Below are 14,913 nucleotides of genomic sequence, written 5' to 3' on the forward strand. Positions count from 1 at the left end.
AATCTGATCTCTGGTTCCTCTGCCTTTTCTAAATCTACCTTGAACATTTGGAAGTTCACACTTCATGTACTATTGAAACCTGGCTTAGAGAATTTTGAGCATAACTTTGCTAGCATGTGAGATGAGTGCAGTTGTGCAGTCGTTTGTACATTCTTTGGCATTGCCTTCTTTTGGGATTGAAATAAAAGCTGACTTTTTCCAGTCCTGCAGCCACTGTTGAGTTTTCCAGATTTGCTGGCATTTTAAGTGCAGCACGTTTACAGCATCATCTTTTAGGATTTGAAATAGCTAAAATGGAATTCCATCACCTCCACCTTATGCTCTTAAGGGCTAGATAAATAGATCCCCAGGTGTAAGATTAGTAGGAGAAGAGTTGAGTATTTTAGTTTCAAGAAATCTTGATAAAAGGCTTACAATACTTCCATTTTTGACCATATTTATCTGAGAGTCCCTCCTTTCCTAAAAGATACTTTTCTAGACTTCTCTACATAGGGACCCAGAATGAATTCTGCCACAGATCTCTAGTGGACTTTGGGTTATTCTCTTAGTTGGCATTGGCAGACCTTGAAAGAAAATCACTATGCAAATATCCTTGTGGTCACATTGAATGTTAAGACTGATACAAAGAATAGGAAAAGAATGGCCTCAGATAACACAGATGCCTCTTAGCAAAATAATCCATGGCCTTTGAGCCTAGATTCACAGGAGTTCTATAGCTGTCTAGCTGTCTTTAATTTTCTGAGGGAAAGCATTGCAAACGTTTCCCAGAATACAATTCCCTGTGGTCGCCAGCTTAATATTCTGGCCAAGCCTAGTTAACGTCACTCTTATTCAGTCTTCTTGCCTGTGAATAAATAAAGTCTACATTTTGGAATAGCTCTGACAACTGGGGGAAGGATAATTTAAATACTTCTTTTTTTGATATATTTTTGAGTTGGAAATCTGACTATCTGTATTCCTAAATAGACCTTCCTTGGTGATTCACAGAGCAGTAAATTTCCTATAGAAAGCGTACAAAACTCATGAGCATGGCATTTAAGAATTTTGATAAGTTGAATCTTACCAACTTTTTCTGGTTTTACCCCATAGCCCAATAAGTACCCTGTATGCAATTTAGACTATATTACTTGCTGAGTTACAATTTACATGCACTCAGCACTTACCCATTTGCATTGTCATCATTTATTTTGCTCCCTCTGCTTAGGATATCTTTTCCCTCTACTGCATTTAATAATCCTATGCGTCATTCAACCCCTAACAAAATTATATTTTCTTCCTTAAAATTTTCCATGATTGATTAACCTGAAGTTGATCTCTCCTAATGCCTTAGTCCCAAGGACTCCTTTAGTCGCTCAGTGGTAAAGAATTTACCTACCAATGTTGGAGACACAGAATTGATCCCTGGCTAGGGAAGATCCCCTGGAGAAGGAAATGACAACCCATTTCCTTTTCCAACAATGACTTAAGACTATCACATTTTTCCATATGTTATACTCATTTCCATATTGTGTTCTATTTTACCTAATATTGCAAGCCATTGGATTGGGGATAATGTATCGCTAATGTTTATAATTTTTTCCAACGTTTTCTGCATGTAGAAGGAACCAAGAAAATATTTACTGGGTTCATTTATTATAATGAGACTACATAATGCAATATTTTGTTATCAAATATATCTAGAGTTGAAGACCACCTATATAATATACTGTCTATGTGACCTTGGAGATATTATTCTGAATCTCTTCTTTATTGCTTGTATATTGGATATAATATCACCTACATTTCAGAATGATTATGAGAATTAATGATATGTGTGAAATACCTACCATATGTCTGACGTGTACATAATAAATATTAGATATTAGTTTAAGAATAAATAAAGAGTTTTGGCTGCCAAAACATTAATAAATGCTTCTTTATATATAAGCAGAAATGCTGCAGACAGGTTGAATGGAGGTTTGTATTTTGGCAGTTATTGTTGCTCTTGTTCTTTTTTGGAGGAAAAGCAAATTTTCTTGAGATCTCATAATGCTAATTCAGAACTTTGAATTTTATGAGGTTTAAATCTGGAGGTATTCAAAACATTGACATAGCTTTATTTTTTTTCATTTAAAATAAAAACTAAAAAAAATTCAAATGATGTTGAAACATTAAAAGACTACTCCATTTATGTCATTGATTTAATTGTATTTGCATTTGAAATAAACATTCAGGAATGTTTGTTATGGTAGGTCATCAAAGGAACAGAAGGAGTAAGGAAAACTTTCAAATGATGAGAACAAGTCATAAGATACGAGAGCCAGTTTGTAAAGGTCTCCACTGGCCCAATTCAGAACAATTTAAACATTAAGTTAAATAATTGTTTTCATTTAGTTGCTAAGTCATGTCTGACTCTTTGCAACCCCATGGACTACAGCACACCAAACTTCCCTGTCCTTCACTATCTCCTGAGCTATGCTCAAACTCATGTCCATTGAGTTGGTGATTGCTTCTTCTCCTGCCCTCAATCTTTCTTTCCCCAAATCAGGGTCTCTTCCAATGAGACAGCTTTTCAATCAGGTGGCCAAAATAGTGGAGCTTCACCTTCATCATCAGTCCTTCCAATGAATATTCAGGGTTGATTTCTTTTAGGATTGACTGGTTGGATCTCCTTGCTGTCTAAGGAACTCTCAAGAGTCTTCTCCAACACTACAGTTCAAAAGCATCAATTCTTTGGTGCTCAGCCCACTTTATGGTTCACATAACTCACATCCATACATGACTACTGGAAAAACCATAGCTTTGACTATACGGATGTTTGTCAGCCAAGTGATACCTCTGCTTTTTAATAATGTATCTAGGTTTGTCATAGCTTTTCTTCCAAGGAGCAATCATCTTTTAATTTCGTGGCTGCAGTCACCATTCGCAGTGATTTTGGAGCCCAGGAAAATTAAAAAAGTAAAGTCTTTCACCGTTTCCATTTTTTCCGCCTCTGTTTGCCATGAAGTGATTAAATAAAAGGGGAAATGGGCTTGGGGGAACAGGGTGAGCAGGTTGTATGATCAGACAGTGTTTCCTCACCATCACCTGATTCTCAGAAGGATTTGATAAGCTAGGGAAAGGTGGTTTGATGTTTCATACCCCGATGCTTGCTTAAGTTTCCAGTACTTTCTTAAATTCAAAATGAGACAACCTTCAAGAGGCCTTTGGGCTGGAGAAAAGCCTGGCAATAATTTGGTCAGGTGAAGTAGCAGGCATTTTGTACAGATTGGTCAGTGTGGGCCAATATTTCAGTTTATTAATCATCTATGAGACAAAGATAGGGCTTTGGCAGATCTATGTTTGACTTTGTCAAAGGTTAACAAGGGAGTCATCTGTGAGTCTTATTTAAGTCATATGGTAAGGCTTGGTTTTGGCAGTAAGATATTTCCTAGAACACAAAAGTTTGGGGTCAATATCTGAACTACTGATAGTTTTCAGGAGCATAGGGCTCAAGTACAATTTAACATTGTCAGTAGAAAATATTATGCTAGGCAATAGTAGTACAAGACAGTATTCGTGCAATCAAAAATTTTAATTTTGTGGTGAGACATATACATAAATATACATAAATCATACATATATAAATCATACATCTAAAATTATACTGTTACTATAAGACTCTGAAGAGAAATAGAGAAAGAGAAGAGACTGGCTTGATGTATATAGAGGATTTTGGTTGTATTTGTGTTATGTTCATTTGTAAAATCAAAAGTGGTAAGTCTAGAGTATGAGGTTTTTTGAGAGTCTTGGCTCTTAGGAGGAATTTAATATATGATTACTAGGGGAATTTATTTTAATTTCAGTTTATTCATATAAATGCAAATGAAGAAAAACACATTTAAATGTTTTAAAGAAATTCTCTTTAGTTGTTAATTAGCAAAATACAGGACACATAAGATGATAAAGATCAGCAAAGAAAATCTGAGCAAAGGAAACTGAAGGACTGTGAAGATAATTTCAAGCCAGAAGACAAGCAACCTTGACATTGACCTTGATATAACCTAGGGAAGCATCCATATTTTAAACTATAAGTTGATCCAAATAAAACTTTAAGTTTAGAAAGTCTGATTTGAAAGCAGTGCATTAATTGGTTTGGAGAAGCAAATAAGAAATCAACTAATATAATGCTATGAATAATTTAGATAATGTAGAATTAAACTAGGACTGTGAGATTCAGTCAGTCAGTCAGTTCAGTCACTTAGTCGTGTCCGACTCTTTGCGACCCCATGAATTGCAGCACACCAGGCCTCCCCTCCGTCACCATTTCCTGGAGTTCACTCAAACTCATGTCCATCGAGTCCGTGATACCATCTAGTCATCCCATCCTCTGTCGTCCCATCGGGTAGTTGCAAATAAAAATGTTCATATATTCAGAGTTGGTGAAGAAGTGGGATTCAGTTGAGCAATTAATTACCCTTGAGAGGTTAAAAAAACAATAGTTTGTTAAATAATGGCCCCCAGACTTTCATCTTTAGTGAAAATAGACAAGTTCATTGTCAAACAATTTTGGAGCTAATGGAAAAACTAAAAAAAAATAAGACAAAAAATCCCTTTGACTACATTGGAAAACCATCAATGCACAAGGTGGCAAGTACTCATAGGACAAATCCCTGAGAAATAAAGTACAGGAACTTAACTCAGCAATGGGGTTACGTACCAGGTCATTTGCAAATATGACCATAATCATTTTTCTCCTTATATACATGCTAATTTGCAGTATGACTTTTAAACTTTTCCTATCGAAAGTATATTTCTTTACCTCTTGAATCTGGACTGAAAGTGTGACTTGCTTTGTGACCAGTACATTATGGCAGGTGTAGCATTTTGCAATTTCAAGATTAAACCTGAAAAAAAATATCGTTTACTTCTGTTAATTCTCTTAAAACTCTAATCAACTGAAATATGGGCTGGGCTAGAGGAAGAGTAACATATGGATGGGCCTGTTGTCTTCACTGACAAATGATATCATATCAGTCACAGGGCAGAGCTGTTTAGTTGCCCAAGAACTCATCAAAGAAACAAGAGTAACTCAGTCAAGAAGAGAACTGCCCAGTGGCACTCAGACAAAATTGCTAACCCCCAGAATCATGAACTAAATTAATGACAATAAAATGAACAGATTCCTAAAAATAATGTGTTTTATTACTGTTTACACAGGGACAGTTAGGATATCTGAATAGTTAAAAGTATATTAAAGCACTGAATCTGTAGACACCTCCCCAAAATGGATACTGCAAACCATACAATTTTTTACATGTCATTGTACTAATTTAGGGAAGAAATATTACTAATCGTACACACAAAAAAGTGACTAAAAAAGCCTGTAGTAAATACCGTATTTGTGATAATGAAAGGTCTTTCCCTTACAATATAGAATAAGAAGAGGATGTCTATAGCATTTCTACAATCTGGAAAAAGAAAATAATATTTATGTCACCAATTCCATTGAGCATTGTAGAATAGGTTCTTGGTTCTGATAGCAAAGTAAGGTAAAAAAACTTAGTAAAAGACTTAAGAATTGAAAACAACAAAAAAAAGAATTGAAAACAAAAAGAGAAACTATCATTTTTTTTTGCAGACATATGATTATTTGTGTAGAAATACAAATATATTCTAAATAATATGTATTTTAAATAGTTATTTTAAAATTGTAGGGATAATGAAATATCAGTAACAGATTTCAAAAATATTTTCCATATGATAACAACTGAAAACTGAACAGTACACAGATAGTCTGCAAATCAATAGATAACTGTAATGGGTTGAATTGTGTTCACCCGTTAATCATATGTGGAAGTACCTAACCCCTCATATGTAACATCATCTAGAGATGGATATGTACAGAACATATCAAGTTAAAATGAGGTCATTTGAGTGGGCTCTGAGTCAGATTGGCTGATGTCCTTCTAAAACGGGAAAATTTGGACATGAAATCACACACAGAAGACAATGTGAAGAATCATAAGAGGAAGACAGCCATCCTCAAGCCATGGAGAGAGCCCTAGAACAGATCCTCCCCCAACAGCCCTCATAAGAAGTTGACCAACAACCTGGTTTTGGATTTCTAGGGTCTAGAATTGTGAGACCAAGATGTCTGTTGCCTGAGCCACCCATCCTGTGGTACCTTGTTACGGCAGCTCCAGAAAATTTATATAGTCACTAACCCAAAATATTCCCTGGTGGCTCAGTTGGTAAAGAATCCACCTGCAATGTAGGAGACCTGGGTTCTAACCCAGGGTTGGGAAGATCGCTTGGAGTAAGGAATGGCTATCCACTTCAGTATTCTGGCCTGGAAGAGTCTCATGGACTGTATAGTTGCAAAGAGTTGCAAAGAGTCAGACACAACTGAGCGACTTTCACTTTCACACTTTCAAAAGGCCTAAACAGATAGCTTATAAAGGAAGAAATATAAGTATTCATTAAAGTACTGATTAATGAAAATGTTGGGCTGGCCAAAAAGTTCGTTCTGGTTTTCCATATAATGTTAGGGAAAAACCTGAATGCACTTTTTCGCCAACCCAATATAATCATATAAGGCTGGAAGTGAAAAAGTGAAAGTTTAGTCTCTTAGTCATGTCTGACTCTTTGAGACCCTATGGATTGTAGACTACCAGGGTTGTCTGTCCACGGGATTTTCCAGGCAAGAGTACTGGAGTGCGTTGCCATTTCCTTCTCCAGAGGATCTTCCGGACCCAAGGACTGAACCCAGATCTCCCACATTGTAGGCAGACACTTTACCATCTGAGCCAACAGGGAGGAAGTGATTGGAAATCATATCAGAAAGATGATATCAATGTTCACTCATAATATCAACAAATATATAAAGGAAGGGCAATTTCCATTTCAGGTGAACATGTTGAGAAGACTATCAGAATACACTGATAAGAGAAGTGCAGACTAGCCTAGTTTTGTCCTTATTGTTTAGTCACTAAGTCATGTCCAACTCTTTGTGACCCCCATGCACTGGATCCCAGCCAGGCTTCTCAGTCCATGGGATTTCCATGGACTGAGTGGGTTGCCATTTCCTATTCCAGGGGTCTTCCTGACCCAGAGATCACTGGCAGGTGGATTCTTAACACCTGAGCTGTCTGGAAGCCAAAGCCTAGTTTGCTACTGCTAAGTTGCTGCTAAGTCATTTCAGTCGTGTCTGATTCTGTGCGACCCCATAGATGGCAGCCCACCAGGCTCCCCCATCCCTGGGATTCTCCAGGCAAGATCACTGGAGTGGGTTGCCATTTCCTTATCCTCAGAGCATGCTAAAATAGGCTGAGTCTGCTGATGCCACTTCCTGAAGAACTGTCAGAACTGCAAAAATTTAAATTGTGACAACACAAAATAATAATGAGGAAACAAAGCCTAGTTTACAGGAAGGCAATTTACTAGCACCTATCAAAGTTAACAGGTCAACTTTGAAGTGAAATATTTCAACTTATGGAAACATATATTTTAGGAAAAATAATTTTACCCATGTATATGGACTTCATTACTTTTCAAGAAAGAAAAATTGAAAACACTTTAAATGTCCAGTGGTAAAATATATTACTGGAGAAGGCAATGGCACCCCACTCCAGTACTTTTGCCTGGAAAATACCATGGACGGAGGACCCTGGTAGGCTGCAGTCCATGAAGTAGTGAAGAGTCATACACGACTGCTCGACTTCACTTCCACTTTTCACTTCCATGCATTGGAGAAGGAAATGGCAACCCACTCCAGTGTTCTTGCCTGGAGAATCCCAGCGATGGGGGAGCCTGATGGGCTGCGGTCTATGGGGTTGCACAGAGTCAGACACGACTGAAGCGACTTAGCAGCAGCAGCAAAATATATTACTGTATGGGAATAACAGATTTTAATATGTGTAGACATGGAAAGAGCTCCAAGACAAGTCAGTTGCAAAACATGACTGCATGAACATTGTATTTTTTGCATTTTGTCTTGGGAAAAAACATGTATTGAAAGATAAACATACACTCATTTGTAGATGTTAGAAAATCTGATAAGATTGTAACAAATGCTTCTGTCAAGGTAATTTACTTCTACAGAGTAACTGGTTTTGTCTTTTATAATGTCTTTGAAAGATTGAATCTAGAGTTGTATTATTAACACTTCTGGCTTTATTTTTCTGATAAATGGTATCCTCATGGTTCTTATTATATTTGCCAGAAAATAAAGGAATTAAAATTGGTTCTCTTTTTCTCATGAAGTTACTTGAAGGCCAAATATGAGAATGGAATTAAACCATAGTTCAAAAAGACACATGGAGCCCAGTATTCATTGCAGCACTATTTACAATAGCCAGGACATGGAAGCAATCTAAATGCCCATTGGCAGATGAATGGATAAAGAAGATGTGGTACATATGTACAGTGGAATATTACTCAGCCATAAAAAGAAATGAAATTGGGTCATTTGAGTGATATGGATTGACTGAGATTCCATCAAACAGAGTGAAGTAATTCAGAAAAAGAAAAACAAATATCATATATTAACGTATATATGTGGAATCTAAGAAAATGGCACAAATAGAACTATTTGGAGAGCAGGAATGGAATCCCCATGGACAGAGGAGCCTGGCGGTGGGCTGCAGTCCACAGGGTCACAGAGAGTCAGACATGACTGAAGTGACAGAGAACACAAGCATGCATGCAGTAGAGACTCAGACACAGGGAGGGAAGAGGAAGGTGGTATGAATTGGGAGATTAAGATTGACATGTATATATATATAAAATCTGTGTCAAATAGATGGGCTTCCCCAGTGGCTCAGCTGTAAAGAATCTGCCTGCAGTGCAGGAGATGCAGGAGACTCGGGTTTGATTCCTGGGTTTCGAAGATCCCCAGGAGAAGGGCATGGTAACCCAATCCAGTATTCTTGCCTGGAGAATCACCGTATACCAAGGAACCTAGTGGCCTACAGTCCATAGGGTCACGTAGAGTCGAACATGACTGAAGCGACTTAGCACATATGTGTAAAATAGACAGCTAGTGGAAAGCTGCTGTATAGCACAGGGAATTGAGCTTCATGCTCTGTGATGACCTAGAGGTCTGGGATGGGGGAGCAGGTGGGAGGGAGGTCCAAGAGGGAGAAGATATATGTGTACACAAAGCTGATTACAGACCATTGTAAAGCAATTATACGCCAACCAAAAGATGATTAAAAGTAATAATAAAGGAATGCTATTTATAATTTTATTTAATGGCAAATAAATCCAAATACTGAAAACTTATATATGCAACAGTGATGGCAGAAATAGCACAGAATGAGATCTGTGATGGGCACAGTGAACTTTTAATTATAGCAGAATTCTAGGCAATCAGTGTGTTCCTCCAGTGCGGTGGCAAATACATTGGATACTGGAGACTGATACACTTCCTTAATATGTTACTGGAAGTTATTATTCCTGTGACTCAGTTTCTTCAACTGTAAAATAGAATTAGTACTAGAACTTATTAATATTAATGCTTTTCTTATAGAGTTCTGAAGGTTAGCAAAGTGAACACACAGAAGACCATCTTGCATATAATACACTGTCAATATTTGGAATATAACACTGTGATTGACTATGGTCACTTAAAATAATTTTGGAGATGTGTCTATTGTCACAGATATTCAGGAAGATAAATCAGGTCATGAAGTAAAGTTGTATAATTAGATGTAGATGACTGTGTGCCTCGCTATTCATTATTTGACTTTGCTAATGAGATTGAATGGAAACCTGGGACATTAATAGCTGTCTTATTACTGGCTGATTCATCAGTGAAAATCTCAAAGCCAGGGAGAAATATTGAGGTTCTTACAGTGGAGCATTCCAATTTCCTTTGAATAAGAAGAAAGTGAAGAGTGCTAGAAACGTGTGTTTAAAAAAAATGAGAAAAGGCAAAGAATTGTAATAGAAACTATTGTAGATGGCATTCATTTGTTAGTCATGACTAAGCTCACTGGTAGACCCATTTCCTTTATAATTCTGCAGAAAGATGGTAAATTCATCAAATTCCTCAGTCATAAAAATTTTATATTTTTAAAAAATGAATTACCTCCTACGTGTTCAAAGATTTATATAAGTTGCTCCATGTAACATATAACAATCTCATGCAGTCATGCCTTTTACAGACAAAGAAACTAAAGAGAGAATTTGATCCATTTTCCTATAAGTTGAATACAGAACGCGTCAACCCCATTTTCACTAAAAACCTGTTTATACAGTGGACTCTCTTTCAGTGAAGGGCTGCATTTAACTGTTGCCTAAACCAGGGGCTTGGCAACATCAATGACTAGCTCCTTCCCACTCTTTCCTTGTAACATACACACAGAATACAAAAATTTTAATTATATATCATAGATTCAATTTTGTATGTTTTGCTGAAATCAATCCAAGCTTCTCTGTCTCTAGTGCTTTGAATCTAAATTAGGCGAACACAGTCTTTTCCCTGGATTATTGCAATGGTAACTTCCTCCACTGCCTACTTTTCTCCACATCTTTCCTTCCTCCAGTGCATTTCCCAGTTTGTAGCCAGAGAAGTCTTTCCAAAACATAAAGCTGACAGGTCAGTCCCTGCTTAAAACTCTCCAGTTGCTTCTCCTTGTTTTCAAAACAATGCTCATCCTCCTAATGATGTTAAGAGACTTGCATTCTTTTGCTCATATTCTTCACATCCTCATTTCAGAAGCAGATTTATTACCCACTATTTCCTCCTCCAAACCTTCTGACATTTATACACGTATTTTCATTTTTATTAGTATTTATACATGCATTTCCTTTCCCTATAGCTAAATTCTACTTATCTTTCAAAGCTCATTTTAAGTTATTTTTTAATTGAAGAATAATTGCTTTACAGATTGTTGTTGTTTTCTATCAAACAGCAGCTAGAATCAGCCATAGGTGCACCCACGTCCCCTCCCTCCCATCTCCCTCCCTATCCCACCCCTCTAGATTGTTACAGAGCCCCTGTTTGAGTTCCCTGAGTCTTATAGCAAATTCCCATTGGTATTTATTTTACATATAGATAACTTACATATTGTAAGTTTGTTACTCTCTCCAGGTAGCTCAGACGGTAAAGCGTCTGCCTACAATGCAGGAGACCCGGGTTCGATCCCTGGGTCGGGAAGATCCCCTGGAGAAGGAAATGGCAACCCACTTCAGTACTCTTGCCTGGAAAATCCCATGGACTGAGGAGCCTGGTAGGCTACAGTCCATGGGGTCGCAAAGAGTCGGACACTACTGAGTGACTTCACTTCACTTCTTCCTTACACCTCAGCCTCTCCCTTCTCTCCTCCCTCTGCGTCCATAGGTCTGTGCTCTATGTCTTTTTCTACATTGCTACCATGCAAATAAATTCATCAGTATCATCTTTCTAGATTTCATATATGTATGTTGCTGCTGCTGCTAAGTCGCTTCAGTTGTGTCCGACTCTGTGTGACCCCATAGACGGCAGCCCACCAGGCTCCCCTGTCCCTGGGATTCTCCAGGCAAGAACACTGGAGTGGGTTGCCATTTCCTTCTCTACTGCATGAAAGTGAAAAGTGTGTTATATATGTGTGTTATATATAGATATGTGTGTTAGTATACAATATTTATATTTATCTTTCTGACTTATGTTACTCTGTATAATAGGCTCTAGGTTCATGCACTTTATTAGAACAGACTCAAATGCATTCCTTTTTGTGGCTGAGTATTATTCCATTGTATAGATGTATCACAACTTCTTTATCCATTCATCTGTTGATAGACATCTAGATCAAACTGCGTATATCTTGTATCACTTTTACCAGGAAGTCTTCCTTGGATTCATGACTCTAATCTCTAACCGCCTGTGTGTGCCAGTTAATCATTTTTAACTTTTCCCTATCAGGTATAGTTCCTAGGCTTCACTGACAACTATTTCCTTGTGTACATTTTTTCCATGCACATACACACTTGCTATGACATATACAGATACACACACAAATACTTGTTCATTCATTCCTTGCGTAAGATCTTAGCATAGTGAATTTTTCTGAGCTCCGTCTTTTATATTGGCAAAATTAGAACCAAGTACCTACCTTGTTATCTTGCAAAGTCCATATGAGAAAAATAGGGAAAAAATTACATATGTATGTATGTATGATAGATAAGTCTTTCCTTCATGATAATAGTTAACAAGTCTGTTCAAACTTCACTGTAATTACTATAGTGACTGACTGATTTTTAGAGGCATTTTGCTTTGTCCAATACTTCTTTAGTAGTAGTAGAAATTTGAAAAGGGGTGCCTTTTCAGTGGACTTCATTTCCTACAAACCAAGGGTGAAGAAAACCCCCTCCGTTCTGTCCTGGTTCTACCCAAGTTTGTCCCCCAGTGTCAGAATCTATCTAAATATCTGAGCTACATTGGTTCCAATCAAATGCCTTGCTGTAAAGCTTGAAGGACCTGAGAAAAAAGTGTGGTGATGTCATGGAAAATATCTGTATTTACAAGTGGTATCTGACATACTATGTTATAGATGCAAAAGATGTGCAGTGTTATTCTGGAAACTAGCCTGGCTAGTTATCAATGCAAAATAAAATCTTGTTTTTAAGCTGCTTTTTTAAAAATTCCTTTTTAGATGAACTAATAAAAATAAAATATCCTAATAATTAGGTTTCAATTCATCTAGACTTTGCTTAAAATGCAAGGGTTTGTGATCATGGCCAAAGTGGGTAGAGCCAAGTGAAGAATTTGGGAGGCCCTCATGCCTTTTCTTTCTGTGTTAGACAGGACTATGAAGAGCTAGAAAAGCAGCTGAAACGAGTCTTTAAGGAGCGAAGCACCATCCTCCGTCAGCTGACAAAGACATCAAGAGAACTTGATGGAATTAAAACCAACCTTCAGGTGAGATGAAAACTAATTTTCTCAGCAGCCAAGTATAGGGAATCACCTAGTTTGTCTCAGTGGATTGATACATGAAGACTTCCACAATTTTTTTTTTACCAGTTTGAATATATTCCTGGGCTTGACCATGGGAGTTATTATTTATTATTATATGAGCTTTGAAAAGAAATGTCATTTGAAATGCAGTCTAAGCATCCAGGAATGAGAAATTTGGGTTCTTGGCAAAGCCCTCAGTTTCTCACAGCTTCTAAGATCAACTTGACCCCTGTGTGTTTTATATTACAAAATGATGAAAAGCAATTATGGCCAAGACTTAAATGAATATATAAATGATCTCTAGGAGAGAACTTTAAATTCCACAAAAGATAGTTCTGAAAATTCTTTGATAAACCTCATTACTACAGTGGGTAAATCCTCACAAAGGAAAGTGTCATCTGTGAAAATGGATTAACATTCAGTGAATCACAATACCTATACTTGAAAAGTTTCTGAAATATCTGAGAATATATTTTAGTATTTTCCTTTAACATTGTAGTCATTGAATATACAGTGTACCCCAAAAGCTTTGCATGTGTTATAGCATTTAATTCTCATAATATACCAATGAGAATAGGCATCATAAATGTGATTTTTCTTGTTATACATGAGGAATCATACTTGAAAGTCACAAGGGAAGCCAGAATTTAAATACAACCAGTCTGACTCAAAGCTGGTCTGTTAGTTATTTCCCAGAAGCACGTTTCTGAACCTTGCATAATCACCATTGTTCTTAGCTTTCTAGTCCTGTGACAGCGACGATGGTGTCAGTAATCACTGCGGTTGCAGTGTATTGAATGTGGTCTCTTGTGTTAGGTACTCTTTCTTCATTTTTTTAAATTAATTTTCACATGATAATTATGCATGATTATTATTAGTCTCATTTTATAGGTAAGAAAACAGAGTTAGAAAAGGGCTCGGAAACTAAGAGCACGAGGACAGCTGGGAGATAGGTCTGCTATTTTGAAGCCAACACCCAAGCTCACATTCCAGAAGCTGTATTACATCTTGAGAACATGAAAATATAAAAATCACTTAGACTCCAAGAGGACACAGTGACAGGTAGCGTGCTGGTGACAGTGCAGGAACGACAGTTCCACGGTGGAAGTATACACGGAGCATCAGGGATGCACGTAGAGGATAAAAATGACTGTGTATTGATTGCCATAGGAAGCCGATGCCAGAACTGTACCTTTTCATTAAGTGGAAATTCAAAAATTGTACGAGACAACAAAGGATATTTGACACTTGCACCTTCTTAGAGAATAGAACATCTGGCACTGAGAATTTTCTAAGCATGTAGTGAAAGAAATGCCATAAGCGGTCATCTTTACAATATTTGCAGGGTTCTCAGTCTCTCTGGACCTGTAGCCTGTTCAGTTCAGTTCAGTTACTTTGTCGTGTCCGACTCTTCGCAATCCCATGAATTGCAGCACGCCAGGCCTCCCTGTCCATCACCAACTCCCGGAGTTCACTCAGACTCAAGTCCATTGAGTCAGTGATGCTATCCAGCCATCTCATCCTCTATCGTCCCCTTCTCCTCCTGCCCCCAATCTCTTCCAGCATCAGAGTCTTTTCTAATGAGGCAACTCTTCCCGTGAGGTGGCCAAAGTACTGGAGTTCCAGCTTCAGCACCATTTCCTCCAAAGAAATCCCAGGGCTGATCTCCTTCAGAATGGACTGGTTGGATCTCCTTGCAGTCCAAGGGACTCTCAAGAGTCTTCTCCAACACCACAGTTCAAAAGCATCAATTCTTTGGCGCTCAGCCTTCTTCACAGTCCAACTGTCACATCCATACATAACCACAGGAAAAACCTTAGCCTTGACTAGATGGACCTTTGTTGGCAAAGTAATGTCTCTGCTTTTGAATATGCTATCTAGGTTGGTCATAACTTTCCTTCCAAGGAGTAAGCGTCTTTTAATTTCATGGCTGCAGTCACCATCTGCAGTAATTTTGGAGCTCAGAAAAATAAAGTCTGACACTGTTTCCACTGTTTCCCCATCTATTTCCCATG

General features: G+C 37.7%; 1 protein-coding gene across 2 annotated transcripts in view; it reads left to right on the forward strand.

The window, feature by feature from the left end:
• The window catches only part of LUZP2 (leucine zipper protein 2), a 514,336-nt gene that overhangs the window by 219,092 nt on the left and 280,331 nt on the right, over positions 1-14,913 (forward strand). Inside the window, exon 2 of one of the 2 annotated variants that reach the window (XM_086383024.1) lies at positions 12,745-12,862. In XM_086383024.1, coding sequence (XP_086239150.1) covers positions 12,745-12,862 — 118 coding nt within the window. The remainder of the gene's footprint in view (positions 1-12,744; positions 12,863-14,913) is intronic. The other variant, XM_086383025.1, reaches the window with a different exon arrangement.

This window comes from Bos grunniens, chromosome 29 (genome assembly GCF_055505025.1).
Source record: "Bos grunniens cultivar Pamir isolate PY7600 chromosome 29, Bosgru_T2T1.0, whole genome shotgun sequence".
In the NCBI taxonomy this organism is placed as follows: Eukaryota; Metazoa; Chordata; class Mammalia; order Artiodactyla; family Bovidae; genus Bos; species Bos grunniens.